Genomic DNA, 18,698 nt, shown 5'->3' on the forward strand with positions numbered 1-18,698 from the left:
CACACACACACACACACACACACACACCACACACTTCGCTGCAAAACTAACATGAAAATCACCTTTTTGTATTCTTCACATTATTCACAGGCCTCAACCAACTTCTTATTTCAGCCTTCTTGGTATAAAATTTTACAGGCACATTCCACATTTGTGTTTATTTGTGGATATGTATTTTTCTTTCATCATTTGCATCTTTGTGAGACTCGATCAAGTCAGTCACTCATAGTTGTTTGGTGAGAATTTGGGGGATTTGGAGCTTCCTACACTTATAAATTGTCTTCTTCCACTTAGAATTCCAGATCACATGATCAAACCTATTTTTACAGATATTTTCCTTTATAAAACTCTCATCAATCTTTTTACTGGCCATTTGTTTCTTCATGAAGTCACTATTATTGGTAGTGACTTAGACCAGAGTACTAATGAGCTTCTAAGAATAGAAAGAAATGACCAACAGAATAGGATTGTCCACATTCTCTACTTTTTGCTGAAGGAGGCCTTCGAGCATGTATCTAAGCAGCTAAAGGCCTTAATACCTCATTGTTAGATCTGTTTACTACATCCAAAACTCTTATTCCCCCCACCGCAACACCTGTCCTGGTCACTCCTGTACCAGAGATGATGGGGCTAATTTTATTGCCCACACACAAGGTTAAAGTTCATGGTAATACTTGCTCTTGAGATGTTCACACAAGTGAACATAAGATTCTTGGTAACAACTTGTTGGAATGAATCACAGAAATACTTTAGTGTTTTCATGGCATTTCTGACATCCTCCCTAACATATCTCCACAACCTCTCTCTCCCTCCTCTTTCATCTTCCCTCTCTCTCCTTTCTCCTCTCTCTCTCCCTCTCCCTCTCCTCTCTCTCTCCCTCTCCCTCTCCTCTCTCTCCTCTCTCCTCTCTCTCTCTCTCTCTCTCTCTCTCTCTCTCCTAGGATTCCTTAATAGCCCGCACAGGTATACACCATCATGCTTAACTCAAGCTTGTTCTTATACTTAACTAGACATTTGTTATTTACTATTATGAATGGGCAGTATGGCAACATGGCTAAACTGAAATTGCAGTATTAGAATACCTCTGTCAGACTTGCCTCTCCAAGTTAGATATCTTCGCATGATTTAGCTATTATTTTCAATTACAAAATGGGGTAATAGTAAGGATGTTATTAGGAAAAAATATGACAAAATACATAAAACATTTAGCAAAGTCGCTGGATGGTAAGCACTCAATTCTAGTTACCTTAGGAAAGGACTGTGTCTTTTAACTAGGAACAAGTAATTTTGCACAGTCTCTTTTCAAATATTTAATAGAAGTTATCATAAGCCAAATAGCATTACTGGACTTTTCTAGGATAGATTTAAATTCATGGTGTTGAAGAATATCTATTTCATCCTTTGACATACTGAGTAGCTTACCAATTTGCCAGTTATGCTTTTATTTATTCCCAAAATCACAATGTTTACGCAGAATACATGAAGACCCTACCTCTGTGCCTCATAGCCTAACACTTTTCATCAAGATGCTATCATCTCTAGATGCCAAGAGAGCATCAGTCTAAACACAGGAATCCCCAGGGGTACTTCACTTAGCCTTGGCTGGCTTCACTTCATACGCAAAGTCCTGCTTCAGACAGACAGCAGGACTGCTGATGGGAGTTGGTCACAGTCACAGGATAAGACATTTCTCATTGAGAGCCATGGTGAGTTTTCTCTGGTAAATCCTTACTTATAAGTCTCCCTTGTTACCTACTTTTTCCCCAGAAGCTCGGTAGGCTAGTGTTATACAGGATAAACCTAAGAGAGTACAGCTTGAAAACTGAAGAAAAACCAAAAGACACTAATCCAGAATAAGGTCACTAGGACACAGACCAGGGAAGAGAGAAACTGAAAAATTAGTAATATTTGAGAATAATCTAAGCTTCTGGAGACTGATTATATGTGAAAGGCTAGGGAAGTGATAGGTCACAGACAAAGCCCAGGTTTTAGCCTCCAGAATTCCAGGCAAAAGTTGTAGAACTAGGGCTGGGAAGGTGGCTCAGTGGTAAAGTGCTTGCCTTGCATGCATGAGGCCCTGGGTTTGATTCCTCAGCACCACATAAGCAGAAAAAAAAGCCAGAAGTGGCGCTGTGGCTCAAGTGGTAGAGCGCTAGCCTTGAGCTGAAGAGCTGAGGGACAGCGCTCAAACCCAGAGTTCAGGTCCCATGATGGACCAAAAAAAAAAAAAGTTGTATAACTAGTAATGTCCAGTTGACTTGGACAAAGAACATCAGGATCAAAACCACAGGGTCCAGGAAAGGGTGCTCAGGAAGCTCTCACCCAGAAGTTAGTCATACAGAGGATGGTCTCTGGTGATAACTAAGATGATATGCTGGAAAAAGAGCCTTTTTAAAATACCACTAATACTTAATTTTAAAATAAGTTTATGGCCGGGGCAGTGGCTCACACCTGTAATCCTACCTACTCAAGAGACTGAAAGGTGAAGGTCATGGTTCTATACCAGTCCTGACAGGAAAGTCCAAGAGACTCTTATCCTCAATTAACCAGCAGGAAACTACAAGTTGGGCTGTGGCTCCAACAGCACCCAGGCCCTGAGTTCATGCCCCATGACAAACTAAATAAATAAATAAATATTTTTAAAACAAAATAAGTTTGTATATTTAAGCCAAAATATCACTGACTCAAAGTAATAACAGATAATAATAGAGCAATGGGTAAGTTTGGTTAAAAAAAATTATAAAAATGATACATAAATGAAATGAATCTGGGAAACCTTTAAGCAAGAGGAAGAGACTCATCAGGATACATGTTAAGTGGGGCAAAGACATTATTCCAAGTGTGATCCCTGTACTGTATGTAGTTCCTGATTCCTTTGAAATGTCAGGTTCTAACAAGAACCAAGATCCCTTCTTTTCTCAAAAAAAAAAAATCTAAATTTCCAGTGTTGGAATTAATTAGGATTAGTAATAGGCACTCTCAACAAATATATGCTCTTTTACTAACTGGAAAATTTGCACTTCCCAGGTTCCTTTTGACAGTGAACTCAGTCTCCGTACCTTCCACTTTGCCTGGACCATTTTCTGCAACATAAATTAGGTTTGAGGATTAAATATGTACAGTGTTGTTGTTGCTGTTGTTACCTTTAAAGATGTTTTCTTGCTTGTTTTTAAATCAACTGTAGGATGTATCTCTTCCAATGGTCTCCCTGATTCTTCCTCTGGATGAGTTTTCGATACTGCTTGAGATTTAAATTCGGCGCTTTCTGTGTCCACGGCTGTCCAATCTAAAATATCTTCCTGTTCAATCTGGAAAATACTTGACACCGCATCGGTAAGCTCATCACCCATACTGTGCTGGAAAAAGTAAACACACAACCATATTCTTATTAATCCTTCCAAAGCCTTCAGTTACACAATGTCTTTCTGTTTCAACAAAATCAAAACAATGCAGATTTGAAACTGAACCAAGGTGGTAAATTTCTGATACAGATTTTGATCAATGCAGATTGACTTTTAAACGTTAAGGTTCGGGAATTATTTTCCTCTGCCTCAGAAAAATATACCTAGTCTACAGTTGTAAATGCACAAAACCTGTAAGAAGAGGACAAGACTCGGGTCTTACCCAGACACCAGCAAACACTCACAGAGTGAAGCTAGTATATAGTCCACACAAAGCACCACAGGACAGTTTATTTCATTATCCAAGTTGGTGCTTTGTCCGTCTTGGGCACACTAACTAGTGGAGAACTGCTCAATCCTGATAAATGGGATTTCTACTAAGGAGCTGTTCTTCCCAGAACTCTGACTTCAGTTCTCAGGGAAATGCTGAACAGGCTACAGAAGGGCAGTAGTCACCACAGATCTATCCCATACCCAGGTAAAAATTGCTCTTGAAATGTCTATGCCTACTATGCTAAGGAAAATGTCCCACTAGCCTAGTACCTCTCGCTTCCCAGCTTCTCAGTAAGCAGAGATAGGAGGAACCTTAGTTCTACTGGGGGAGGGGGGCGTGTTAGGGATGGAGCAATCCCTTGTCAATAGAGAAAGCCAGGCATGGTGGCATGTACCTGGCATCCCAGCTACTGCAGGAAGTGTAAATAAGAAGAGCATTTTCTGGACAAAAAGTTAAAGTCTGTTTCAAAAATAACCAGAACACAGAAGGCCTGGAAGTATGGCTCAGACAGTAGAACCTCTGCCTCACAAGTCAAAAGCCTTGAGTTCAAATCACAAAAAATTAATGAATGAATGAATGAAGGTGTCTTAGTGGCTTGTAATAGGATCTCAACAACTCCTAAGGAAAGTATTTTTATGGCAATGTTTGGGTATTCATTTCAAATCAAGACTATTTGGAATTACAAATCACTACAAGTTAGAATCCACTGCCTCAATGTGGTAAATGAAAAAATTAGTCTGGTTTACCTAAAAGTCTGAATTATATAGGATGACTAAGATGCAATGTATCATTTTTGTCTCTGATAAACTCATTTGCAAATAAGTAAAATAAAATGAGGGAAAGGGTGTCTAAAAAAGAAATGTCCTCAGAACAAAACAAAAAAAGAAAGGTACTCATTACCTGACTTATGCAACTGTGACCCCCTCCTCCCCCACCCCCAACCCCCAACCCCCACCCCCACCCCCACCCCGCCGTTCATCACCTTTAAAACAACTTTGGATGGGGAGGAGTGGGGAAGGTGGGGGAGGGAAGGGATAGTGGGACAACAACAGGGAAGGGGTAACAATTATCTACAAGAAATGTACTCATTGCCTTACCCATGTAACTGTAGCCACTCTGTACAGCATCTTTACAATAAAATAAAGTTTAAAAATAGAAATAACTTTAAAATTCCATACAGTGCCAAACACTGCAACTTCTTCATTGTGCAAGAAAAAGTAGCTGGGCCAAGATGTCTAAATTAATAAAGTAAAGCATGACAACTGAGCTCTGCCTAAGCAATCATCATCATCATGATAATATCCAAGAGATATGAGCATTATCTCACCGAATTCTAACATTCAGCACAGCTCCAGAGCAAGAACTCCATGGAACCCATCACAGGAAAGAGGAAACTGAGGCTTAGAGAAGTTACATTACTTATTCAAAGTCATACTTTGTATAAACAGGAAAGGTTTGTTTACATGCCCACAACCTGATTCAAAGATGTGCTCTTTTACCTATTTCCCTTTTGGCTCTCAATGTAATCTATAGATTCCTGTAGGTCCCCTTCAGACTCTTTTGGGAGGTTTGCAATGTCAAAAATGCTTTCATTGCAATATTGTGATGTTTTACACCTTTTCTTTCTTTTTTTGCGGGGGGGAGGTCCGGTCATGGGGCCTGAACTCTGGGCCTGGGTGCTGTCCCTCAGCTCTTCAGCTCAAGGCTAGCACTCTACCACTTGAGCCACAGCGCCACTTCCGCGAACCCAGGGCCTCTGGCATGCAAGGCAAGCGCTCTACCACTGAGCCACCTTCCCAGCCTGTTTTACACCTTTTCATTGTTGAAATTCACAACCGTAAATTTCACTGAAACAATGATTAGCTCATGAGATTACAAAATCAATTAGGGTAAATAAAAATAGCTCACAGACCAAGATGGATATCATGATATACAATAATCATATGTTTTATATATATATATGTGTGTGTGTGTGTGTGTGTGTGTGTTTGTAATTATGTATGCATGTATATATAAATGTATATATGTGTATATATGCATATGTGTCTCTGTGTATATATGTGTATATATGTATGTATATATGTATGTATATATGTTTCTGTTTCAGATAACAAATTACAACTAATCTTTTTTTAATATTATTTTATTTTATTGTAAAAGTGCTGTACAGAGGGGCTAGTTACATGAGTACATTACTTGTCAAGCATTGTTACCCCCTTCTTTGTTTTTCTCCTACTATCCCTTCCCTCCCCCACCTCCCTCACTCCTCACAACTAATCTTTAAGAAACTCCCACTTGTGGAACTCTGATCATTGAGAAAGAATTAGAAGACTATAAAAAATATGATTCCCTTTCACCTATATGAAGTGACATTTTATCTATAATTTGACCCAAAGATTATATTGCTACAGATTGAACGCAAAAGCAGATATGAGAATCTGGTGTCTGTAAAATCATACATACAAAAATTAATGTCATTCCATTTTTCTTTTGGTCAGTCGTGGGGCCTGAACTTTGGGCCTGGGCACTGTCCCTCAGCTCTTCAGCTCAAGGCTAGTGCTCTACCACTTGAGCTACAGCACCACTTCTATCTTTCTCTGCCTATGTAGTGCTGAGGAATTGAATCCAGGGCCTCATACATGCAAGGCAAGCACTCTGCCACTGAGCCACCTTCCCAGCCCTCATTCCAAATTTTTATATGTCTTAATCTTTAAAAGTCATTTTATGTTATTATTTTAGATGAATGATGCTGTAAACTTTCTCTTTTTAATAGATAAATATTGGTTGAGATAACACATATCTACAAAACATCTTGGGGTCTTTAAAAATACTTTTTGATGGCATTGGAGCTTGAACTCAGGATCTTGTGCTTGCTAGATAAGCAATCCACTATTTAGTTCATGATGACCCAATCCTTTTTGCTCTTTTTAAATTAGTTTTTTAGATATTCTCATTTTATTTTGTCTTGTCTGGCCTCAGATCAAGATTCTCCTATCTATATTCCCAACCCAGTTGAGATTATAGGCCCCTACAACAATACCTAGCTTGTTTGTTGAGATAAAATCTCAAATTTTTCACCCACCTGTCCTCGAACTTTGATCCTCCTAATCTCTACCTCCAGCTAAAATTACCAGCATAAGACATGTTAGCCAACCTTAAAGTAATTTTTAAATGTGAGAAGTCATCTTAGAATGAACAAGTTTGAGTCACTTAAAACTTCAGTTTGAAGGCCAAGTGCTGGTGGCTCTCATTAGCTATTCAGGAGGCTGAGTTCTGAGGGTCAAAGCCAGCCTGGGTAAAAAAGTCTGTGAGAGGCAACAATGCTTGATAAGAAATGTACTCATTTCACTTAACATCAACTTATCTGACCTTTTCTGCTTGACTCAGACATATACTAGTTATTGCAAATAAGGGAAACCATGGGACTATGTTTCTTTGGGCTTGGCTTACTTCACTTAATGTAATTTTTTCCAAGTCTTTCCATTTCCTAACAAATGGGGCAATGTCATTAAGTGAAATGAACCCTAAGTTAAGGACTCAAATGTTTTTTTTCTTTCTTGCTATTGTGCCTAACATATTTATAAGATATTTCTTTGTTGCTTTGTATGTCCCTTCCCCATGGTATAAGCCCTGTTTTCACTGTATTTGATGTTGGTATAATTTGTGGAGGGGAAGGGGAAAAGCGAATTGTTTAAATAGGGATACTGGTGGACCCATTGCAACAATGAGATCTACAAGACGTTATGTCGAAAAACAGACTTTACAACTTTGGCCAGGGATGGGGGTAGAAGGGAGTGAGGTGGGCAGGAGGAGATGGGAAGGGATGGGAAGGGGAAACAAAGGAGGAGGCAACAATGCTTGATAAGAAATGTACTCATTACCTTGTCCATGTAATTGTAACCCCTCCATAGGGTATTTTTAAAAAATGACAATTTTTAAAAAATGACTCATTACCTTGCTCATGTGAGTGTAACAGTATTTTCACAATAAAAAAACTTATTTTTAAATAAAGAAAGAAAAGTCTGTGAGACTATTATCTCCAATTAATTATTAGAAAACCAGAAGTGGAGCTGTGGCTCAAAGTGGTAGAGCACTAGGCTTGAGCAGAATAGCTCAGGGACAGCATTCAGGCCCTGAATTCAAACTCCATGATGGGCAAAAAGAAGAAAGAAAGAAAAAAAACTTCAGTTTGAGAAACTTCAAAAAATTATCTCTAAAAAGGTATTATTTAGCTTTTGTATCTCAAGGACTTGACACACTAGAAATTCTGCAATTATTCATCAACAAGTGAGTATTAAATAGAATAATTTCAATGTTTTTCCACTAATATGCAATTTGTCTCTACTAATATTAATTAAATAGTAGTATTCCAGTTTGTCTCTTTATGTATTGGGCTAGTAGTCCTTAAATGAGTTCCTTTAAGGAACAATGCTGGAAAACAATGCTAATATAAAAAAGAATGAATATAAGTCAACTCCATTTTTATATTGTGAGCATGGGGGGAAATTACTCACCATCGCAATTCAGAAACTGCTATACTTACCCTAATGAGTACAAGAAAAGAAAAGGAAAGGAAAGAAAAGAAAAAGGAAGGAAGGAAGGAAGGAAGGAAGGAAGGAAGGAAGGAAGGAAGGATATTCCAGCAATAATACTTTCAAAAAATAAAATCAACTTGCACCAAAGAACTGAGAGAGCTCTTATCCAAGGGACTGAGATGCTGAGGACTGAATCATCCATGTTCTGAGGACCAGGGCCAGGTGTCAGTAAGATGACAGGGTCCTCTTCAGATGAGACAGTATGCTGACCAGTGTCACCCACATAAATCTCAGCCTAAAACTTCTAGGGGAAACTTCTAGGACAATCTAAAAGACAGGTAGGACAGATTCCTAGAATTCTGCTGTTGAATACAAGTGGGAATAAAAAAGGAAAGAAGAAAGAAAAAAGAAAGAAAGAAAGGAGGGGAGGAAGGGAGGGAGGGAGGGAAGGAAGGAAGGAAAGAAGGAAGGGAAGGGAAGGGAGGGGAGATGAAGGGAAGGGAAAGGAAAGGATGGGAAGGGAAGGGAGAAAGAAAATGTCTGGTATGAAAGATACCATGGTATGTCTTTATGCCATCACTGGATATCAACAGCTATTTACCTCTAAAAAAAAGTGGTTACCTTCCTTGTTAATAGGCAGTGGCTGGAAATAATTGATGGTTATTATGAATGGCAAAATTGAGAGGATGTTTCCCACAAAATTACAAAAAAATACTTTTGTTTAAATCCTTATTTTAAACAGTCAAAATGATACCTAAACTAGGTACCTGATGGTTGACCTTTTTCATAGTTTATTTTAAAACAATATATTCCTTTATATATTATATAAATGTAATGAATGGTATTAAGTCAGTTTGATTCTATGAGTGACTTCTATTTTCCTTAGGCTAACTGATCATGTCTTTTCAGTGTGCCTTATAAAGGATTAATGACCAGAGACTTTGGTCTAAGTGGTATTACTGTGAGAGGCTTATTCTTAATATAAACTCACAGCACATGCTGTAGGCTTCAGAGTTGATTTATCCACATACCATTGCCACCTGGCTACTAGTTCCACTATATGCTGGATTCTGAAGCCGGTGACAAGAAAACAAAGTTGAAAAAGACACAATCTCAGCCAGAAGTATCTCAAACTCCAGCACTTCTAGCAACTGTGGCAACTCTAACTTACAGAGTCCATGGCTTTGTGAAAACAAAGGTCCACACACTTTCTGAATATGACAAGGTACCCTACAGAGCCAGTGTCTGCTCAGTTTTCAGATTGGGGAGTCATATTTTCAAAAGCCAAAGGGGTTTGCTACTTACTATTAGCATTTTATAAAATGTATAGAGCGACGCTATCACATTTGTTTCACTTAAATGTATATTTCTGTACTCAAAGAGATATATCCAATTTAGAGAGTATGTCCTGGTTTACTCTGGATTCCTCCCTTATTTTGCCAGGGATGGGCAAAATGGAAGCTTCAATTCTGAAGCAAACCTCTGTCACCCATTTTCCATATTTCTTAGAAAAAAAAAGTTTCCCCTTGTCATACTTGCAACATTTCTTCTAGCTCAAGGCAGACTACAGTAACACTTTCTTATTGGCTAATAACTTTTAGTTAATTCTCCAGCTACCTTCTAGACAGTCTTGTCTCTATATCAAGTAAGCTATTAAAAACCTTTTCCAAGACTCCCCATGTAGCCTTGGATGAGAACTTGTGACAGATAAATATGCTCCTAAAAGCCAGGTACAGCTGGCTCATGCCTACAATCCTAGCTACTCAGGAGGCTGAGATCTGAGGATCACAGTTCAAAACCTGCCCAGGAAGGAAAGTCCATGAAACTCTCATCTTCAATAAATCATCAGAAAACTGGAAGTAGCACTGTGGCTCAAGTGGTGGAGCTCAGGGAACTTTCAAGCAACAGCAGATAGATTATTACTTTCATATTGGCAAGGAGGACTTTTTTTAAATCAAAGACTTCACCTTTTCTGTTTCTTCATCACTTGTCTCTGACTCTGGCTTTGCTTCCTTCTGAGGCAATTCTACTTCTGTCTGAGGTGATTTGAGGCCCATTAAAGCAAGTTCCTTGAAGAGGAGAGAAACAAGCAATTAAACAATACCAATATTTAAAAATCATTGAGGTGTATTATTCAGTATAGAAAAATGTTAATTAAACCAGTAAATGAGAAACAAAAACCACTCAATAGCATCCAGTGAGTAATGAAAAAAAAAGACATTAAAATATTTTGCTTTTTTTCCTAATTCCTGGACTTTTAATCTGTTGATCTCTATAGATACATTATTAGATTTAAATTATGATAATCCAGTAAAATATCAGCTATCATAAAACACCCATTAAAGCAAAAAAGTGTAAAATACTGCACAACAAAGCTAAATGAAAACTAAAATTTAATCCAATTGAGAGCAAAGGGAAATATAAGTAACTTTAAATTTTACTGGATGCAACTTTTGATGTATTTTGTACCATTACTAAGGCCAATTGCAATGGTACATACTATTTAGTTGAGATTACAAGGTAATCACATATTATAATTAACAATAAACCAGAAAGAAGGTGACACTGGTTCTGTCCAAACTATAAATTCTCATATCAGACATCAACAGAAAAGTTATTTCCTTCATCTCAGTTTTAGGCATTCAAGCTAGTCATCAGTAGCTTACACCTGTAATCTTAGCTACTCAAGAGGCTTAGCAAACTAGGCAGACAAATCTTAGAGACTCTTATCTACAATTAACCAGCAAGGTTCTAGACTGGAGGCATGGCCCAAGTGGTAGAGCACCAGCTTCGAATAAAAAAGCTAAGCAAGAGTGGGAGGACCTAAACTCAAGCCCCATTTGGAGCATGCATGCATACACACACACACACACACACACGCGCGCGCGCGCACAAAAGAATCAAATGAAATATCTAGATAAAACCTACATTACCTTAAATAAAAATCTCACTGGGGTTGGGAAGGTGACTCAGTGGTAGAACACTTGCCTTGCATGCCTGAGACCCTGAATTCGATTCCTCAGCACCACATAAGCAAATAAAAAAAAAGCCGGAAGTGGCGTTGTGGCTCAAGTGGTAGAGCGCTAGCCTTGAGCTGAAGAGCTGAGGGACAGCGCTCAGGCCCAGAGTTCAGGCCCCACGACCGGACCCAAAAAAAAATCTCACTGGTTGTATTAACAATACATATATATATTATATATATATATGTATTAATGTTATTAATGTATACATATATATGTATTATATGTTATTAATGTTATATATATAAATATATATATATATAACAATATATATTTAATTGGAGTTCCAGGAAAGGGTTAGGTGAGATCAGAAAAAAATATTACACAAAAAAAATTGCCAAAACTTTTCCAAATTGCATAACAGCTATAAACCCTCTGATGTAATAAACTCAATGAACTACAAGGAGAATCACATTAAGAACACTGTACCAGGTCGTTTGTAATCAAAGAAAAGAAATCTAGGAGTAAAGAAAATATCTTAGAATAAAGATTCAAAGGAAAAGTACACATTAAATCCAAAACATTAAAACATGACAAAATTATCAAAAACTAATTGCCAGACATTAATATGCCAGATTTCTTGTCAGAACTAAGCAAAAAGACAAAGAAACAGCTTATCCAAAGTACCATTGCTGAAAGAAAATAATCACTCACACTAAAACCTTCATCTAATGAAAGTATCTTTCAAAAGTCAAAAGGGAGCCAGACACCAGTGGCTCACACATGTAATCCTACCTACTTGGGAGACTGAGAAAAGGAGAAATGTGGCTCCAGGAAAGCCCAGGCCAAAAAAAAAAAAAAATGTCTATCTATAGAGGGAAAATGGGTATAGTGGCACACTCCTGTGATCCTAGCTATGACGGAAAACATTCAGAAGACACATCCCAGCACCTTCCTTACATGGAAAGCAAAACATACCCTAAAAATAACCAGTGTAAAATAGAGCTTAAAGTATGACTGAGCAAAAGAGTGTTCCACCTAACAAGTATGGGGCCCTAATTTCAAGCTGGTCAGGTGACAGTGGTTCACATCTATAATCCTACCTGCTTAGGAGGCTGAGATCTGAGAATTTCTGTTCAAAGCCAGCCCAGGCTAGAAAGTCCATGAGACTCTTAACATTAATTGACTGCCAAAAGTGAGCTTTTGAAAGTGGAGCTATGGCTCAAGTGCTAGAGCACTAACCTTGAACACAAAAGCTCAGGAAAAGCTTCCAGGCCCTGAGCTCAAGCCCCAGGAGAGGCACAGGAAGAAAATGTCAATATGGAACACTTTTTAGCAACAAAGTGTGGGCAGGAATCATTGTCATCAAAGGTACAATATAGCAATAAATTAACTATATCAATTTCAAATACAATAGACTCAAAACATTGGATATTTCCAGGGTAAAAGAGAATCATTTAATTATAAGAAGAGAGCAAAGCAACTTAGGAGTCATAAAAGAATGCACTAGGGACAAAGCATAAGCAAAACCCAACATAACTGAAAATAGAAATACAAATATCTACACCATAAGAGTGCATGTCTTGGGCTGGGAAGGTGGCTCAGTGGTAGAGCACTTGCCTTGCATGCTCGAGGCCCTGGGTTCAATTCCTCAGCACCACATAAGAAAAAAAAAGCCGGAAGTGGCGCTGTGGCTCAAGTGGTAGAGCACTAGCCTTGAGCTGAAGAGCGCCCAGGCTCAGAGTTCAGGCCCCACGACTGGACCCAAAAAAAAAAAAAAAAAGAGTGCATGTCTTGCATGCCAGGCTCTGGGTTCGATTCCTCAGCACCACATAAGCAAAAAGAAAAAAAAGCCGGAACTGGCACTGTGGCTCAAGTGGTAGAGCACTAGCCTTGAGCTGAAGAGCTGAGGGACAGTGCCCAGGCCCAGAGTTCAGGCCCCATGACTGGACCCAAAAAAAAAAAAAATCTACACCATAGTTTGGAAACTTAAAGCCAAGACTTCCTGACTCAAAGACTTCATTCTTCACAAATAGATACAAATAGATACTTCACTGACTAGATACTAAATGTGAAAGCCTGAAAATAATTACTTTTAAATATTAGCTTTATAAATATATCATTAACGTATAAAAGCATAAGAACGTTAAACACCAAACTTAGAAATACTGTCCACATAGGAGGAAAGAAAGTATTATTGGAAAGCTTTATTTACTTAAACAATTTAGACTGAAAATTAACAAAGCATCAAATTTGTGTGATGACTAGTTAACTTTTTATTGTACTGTTCACAGATTTTTCCCCCTTGGGTTTATTCCCTTTAGTCATTTTTTTTATTTCTGTAAATTTATCTGATTTGGGGAGGTAATGAGGAATCAGAAATGGTGGTACAAAGGGTGAACCAATTCAGCAGTGATACTCACTAGACACTATGTTGGAAATAAAGTTTACAGCTTGTGGGGGGAGGAAGGTTGGGAGGGGGAAAAGTGGGAGAAAATGAGGGGTAACACTGTTCAAAAAAATGTACTCATTACCTGACTTATGTAACTTTGACCACTCTGTACAGCACCTTTACAATAAAATTTAAACTTAAAAAAATATTTCACAATAAAAATACTGTTAATAAATTTCTCAACACATACTAAATACCTTAATATAAAGACCTACAGCTTGTCCCACTTGTATATTTAGATGCATTGAAGTCAAGTTATTTACTTAGAAATAATACATCTTCACCAATGGACACTTTCCTAGAACTATGTGGATCCATTGCTGGGTGTTTTGGGGTATTGGATTTTGTTTGGTTTTGGTCGGTCATGGGGCTTGAACTCTGGGCCTGGGTGCTTTCCCTCAGCTCTTCAGCTCAAGGCGAGCACTCTACCACTTGAGCCACAGTGCCACTTCTGGTTTTGTAGTGGTTCATTGGAGATAAGAGTCTCACGGACTTTTCTGCCCGGGCTAGCTTTGAACCATGATCCTCAGAACTCAGCCTCCTTAGTAGCTAGAATTACAGGCATGAGCCACCAGCACCCAGCTCATTGCTGGGTTTTTTTTTCCATTCATGTTGTTTTTCTTATAGCATGTTTACTTAACATTGATGATTTTTGAGATTAACAAATTAATAAAAATGAACACATTTTTAAAAGAACATTTTAATAAATACTCAGAAAAGAATCAATGAAACACAATGCCCTTTCCAAGAAAATAGAAGCTACAACCAGAAGAAAGCCAACCTTATCCATACAAGTGGAAATGCCAAAAAAGTAGAACCTTGCCAAAAAAAGTCTTATTTCACAATAGTACATTCACATAGTCAATGGAATATGAAAAACATAGTAAGAGCCTTAAATAATATTAGGAGAGAAGACCAAACTGTCATTATTAATGGATTTTGTGACCACATATTTGGAAGGAAAAAGAAAACCAACTGAAAATCTGGCTGACTAGAAGTTAAAGTCATTTCCAATAAACAAATAAAATTGTATACCACCAATAACCACTACAATCTTAATATCAAAATAATCCTAAAATAATGAATCATTTTAATTTCTTTTTCCTCCTATGTTTCCCTGATTAAGAATTTTAATACTGTCTTGACAAAAAGTGATCACTGACACCTTGTTTGTTCCTAACTTTGGGGGAAATTATTTCAGTTTTGTTCTGTTAATATCATATTGGCTATATGTTGAGGTACATTGCTTCCATTCTTAGTTTCTTCAGAACTTTTATCACTAGAGGATGTTAAACTTTGTTGAAAGCTTTAACTTCAATTGAGATGACCATGCAATTGCTGTTCTTAATTCTGTTTATGTGTTCCTTATCTTTAACCTTGTCCTTATTGATTGAGGTATGTTGGTTGTATTTAATGATTTTTTAATGTGTTTTTGCATCCAGTTTGCAAGAATTTTATTTAGAATGTTTGCGTAGGCGTTCATCAAAAAATTGGCCTGTAATTCTCTTTGTTACATCTCCATATTTGGAATGAACTCATGAATTTGGTAGCATTCCTTCTTTTTCAACTTCAAGGAAGAGTTTAAAGAGTATTGGTGTTAGGTTTTCTTTATAGGTCTGGTAGAAATGCAGTGAATCCATCTGGTCCTGGGCTTCTCTTTTATAAGAGTCTCTTTATTGCTGCTTCAATCACATTGCTTGTTATAGATCTGTTTACATTGTGTATATCCTCTTGGTTCAATTTTGTTAGGTCAACTGCATCTAGAAATTTATTCATTTCTTCTATATTTTCCAATTTATTTGAGTATAGATTTTCAAAGTATTTCCTTATGATCTTTGTGGGTTTCTTGGGTATTTGTTGTGATATTTTCTTTTTCATATTTAATTTTATTGAGACTCTTCTCTCCCTTTGGTCACTAAAAGTTTATCTATCTTATTTATTTTTTGAAGGAACCAGCTACTTGTTTCATGAATTCTTTGTATATATGCTTTTCAGTCTCCATTTAACTAATCTCTACCCTAATAAATTTATTATTTCTTACATCTGCTAATTTGGAGTTTGGATTATACTTCTTTTTTGTCTTTTGGGGGGGGGAGGGGTCCGGTCGTGGGGCCTGAACTCTGGGCCTGGGCGTTGTCCCTCAGCTCTTCAGCACAAGGCTAGCACTCTACCATTTGAGCCACAGCACCACTTCCAGCTTTTGTCTTTTTGCTTATGTGGTGCTGAGGAATCGAACCCAGGGCCTCAGGCATGCAAGGCAAGAGCTCTACCACTGAGCCACCTTCCCAGCCTGGCTTATGCTTGAGGGACATCCTGAAGGCTATTTGTGTGCCCTCTGTTTTGTAACATAGGCACTCATAACTCTACACTTTCTCTTAACACTGCTTTTACTCTATCCCAAAAGTTTGGTGGATTAGTTTTTTTTAAATAGATTCCAGGAACTTTTTTATTTCTTCAATGAAACAAATTCCTTGTTTTGCTTATAAGTTCTAGTTTAATTCCCTAGTGGTTTGATAGGATACACAGAGTTATCTCAGTTTTCTTGTATTTGCTAAGTTTATTTTATGTCCTAAAAAAGTGGCCTATTTTGAAGAAAGTTCCATGAGCTAATGAGAAGATTGTATACTACACAGCTGTTAGACAAAATGCTCTATAGATGTATTTTATGTCCATTTGATTTACAAATATCATTTGCTTCTGAGCTTTCTTTGTTAACTTTTAAAAGATCTGATTTAAATGACATGAGAATGGCCAGAAACAGCCTCTCCTGATTTTCTGGAAAAATAAGTATAACAGCAAAAGATAAACAATTATTTTCTTATTCATTTAGTTACTTCAGAGCACAGGCTTTCTCAATAAGAGTTTCTACACAAAGCTTTTTTCTGTGTGTGAACCCTACTTTCTTACATATTTGCATGCTACAAAACTGACTATTAAAAGGCTTGCAGCAATCCAAAGAGCACTTATTCAATAAAAATGAATAAATTTCATTAACAAGAATAAACTTTTTAGTATGCTAACTTGCATGCTTCTCGTGCCCAGTTCTTTAAGCAATAGACTCAAAAAACAGATAACAATAAAATTAATATTTTAGTAACTTCAGTCCATGTGGATATGGAGGTTAGCATGCACTCCAAGAGCTCAGAAAGTACCCCCAAACTCACATGCTTTAATCTCTGGCTGGTATTAGGTACAAGGCATGCTCCAAGTGGAAGCTAAGGCAAAGTTGTAAACTATCTGTCTTAATTCTAAGGTGTCTCCAAAAATACAAAAGAATGCTTAGGCAAACATCAGAAAACAGGGGTTCTAGACATTCAAGGAAACATATGTGCAATCATTAACTGTCCATTAAGCTAAGTACAGCTTTTCATTGACATACTCAACAAAGAATCTAATCTTTATAGAATTTAGTTCAAGAAAATTGCTAACTGTTAAATGACCCAAAAAAGAAGCCGCAGAAACAATAAATCCAGTGGGAAAAGAAGAATCTGAGTTCCAGCCTCCTCATGAAATTATTTAAAACATCCAAATTGCAACAAAAATTATCATGAGATATGCAAAGAAATACAAAAGTATAGGCCAACAATCAACAAAAACCATCTCGAAAGAAATCTACAACCTGACTTATGTAGCTGTAACCCCTCTTACATCACCTTTAAAATAACAATTTAAAAATTTTGAAATCTAGATCTTGGACTCATTGAGACAAAGACTTTTTAAATCACTTATTTTAAATATGCTCAGAGAACTAAAGGAGGACATGTCTAAATAACTTAAAGAAATTATGAGGATAATATCACATACCAGAGAATATCAACACATAAGACTTCAGAAAGAGTGAGAGTCAAACTCATTTTTTTTGTTGGTCATGAGGCCTGAATTCTGGGCCAGGGCACTGTGCCTCAGCTCTTCAGCTCAAGGTTAGCACTCTACCACTTGAGCCATAGCACCACTTCTGGCTTTTTCTGCTATGTGGTGCTGAGGAATCGAATCCAGAGCTTCATGCATGCAAGGCAGGCACTCTACCACTAAGCCACTTTCCCAGCCCCAAAAACTCATTCATTTTTGTACTTACTTAGAGCTAACAGAAATATTCAGCTCAGGAATAAACAAAAATAAAAAGACAATTTATGACTCATGAAAAAAATTATGGAAAGAATAAAAATACCCTGAAACTTCAAATGAATTAATTTTAAATAAACTTTGTTATACGCTCAAAAGAGGCAGGAAGATGCCAATTCTATCAAAGACATAGAGAAGTTCATACAAAGAAAACATAATGAGTTGAAAAACAGCAAGATGCAAATTAAGCTTGAGTACAAAGGGAAGTTTTAAAGAAAAACTAAAATAGTATCAAAGCCATTGACTATATTTTTTAAAAGAGATTTTAATATATCCATAAAGAAAACAAATTAAAAGAGCAAGAATTAATGATAAAGTCTTCCTAATAAAAAAGAAACTGACGAGAGCAATAATCTTAGCTACTCAGGAAACCCAGATATGAAGATCAAGGTTCAAAGCCAGTTCAAAGTATGTAACAACAACAAAAAAAACATGTCAGTTCCCTACTCCTTGGACATTTTAAACTAATATAGCAGTAAAATTTATACTTTATAATACATTGCCCATTAACAATGTATACAATCTATACAAATACAAAATATACCTTCAATATTTTTACTATCTTTTGATGATACTGGATCAAAATTCTAATAACAAAGACACATAAACAGATATGGAGACAAGAAGTGTGACTAATAATGTCACTTCACCCATATGCAGAAGCTAGATCTAATATCTACTGGAACATGATCAATTTATCATTTAGGACTCTAGACATTAATACATAATACATAATACATGAGACAACAGGACAATCTCAGAAGAACACAAAGGCACAATGTTTATGTGCATCTGATCATATAAAATTATATTTATCAAAATAAACTCCAAGAAATGGAAACAAGAGGGTTTTTTCTTCACTGCTCTATTTGTTTTCTTTTCTTTTTTGTCTAATTTCTTCATTTATCTGTCTTTGGAAGGGCAAGGAGGCACAGAAATGGACAGACAAAGGGT

General features: G+C 37.1%; 1 protein-coding gene across 1 annotated transcript in view; it reads right to left on the reverse strand.

The window, feature by feature from the left end:
- LOC105982588 overlaps nt 1-18,698 on the reverse strand; it is a 116,900-nt gene that overhangs the window by 71,020 nt on the left and 27,182 nt on the right. Inside the window, exons 3-5 of the mRNA XM_013012236.1 lie at nt 10,178-10,279; nt 6,758-6,796; nt 3,180-3,356 (exon numbers count right to left, since the gene is read on the reverse strand). Of these exons, the coding sequence (XP_012867690.1) occupies nt 3,180-3,356; nt 6,758-6,796; nt 10,178-10,279 (318 nt within the window). The remainder of the gene's footprint in view (nt 1-3,179; nt 3,357-6,757; nt 6,797-10,177; nt 10,280-18,698) is intronic.

This window comes from Dipodomys ordii, unplaced genomic scaffold (genome assembly GCF_000151885.1).
Source record: "Dipodomys ordii isolate 6190 unplaced genomic scaffold, Dord_2.0 Scaffold16, whole genome shotgun sequence".
NCBI classification, from domain to species: Eukaryota; Metazoa; Chordata; class Mammalia; order Rodentia; family Heteromyidae; genus Dipodomys; species Dipodomys ordii.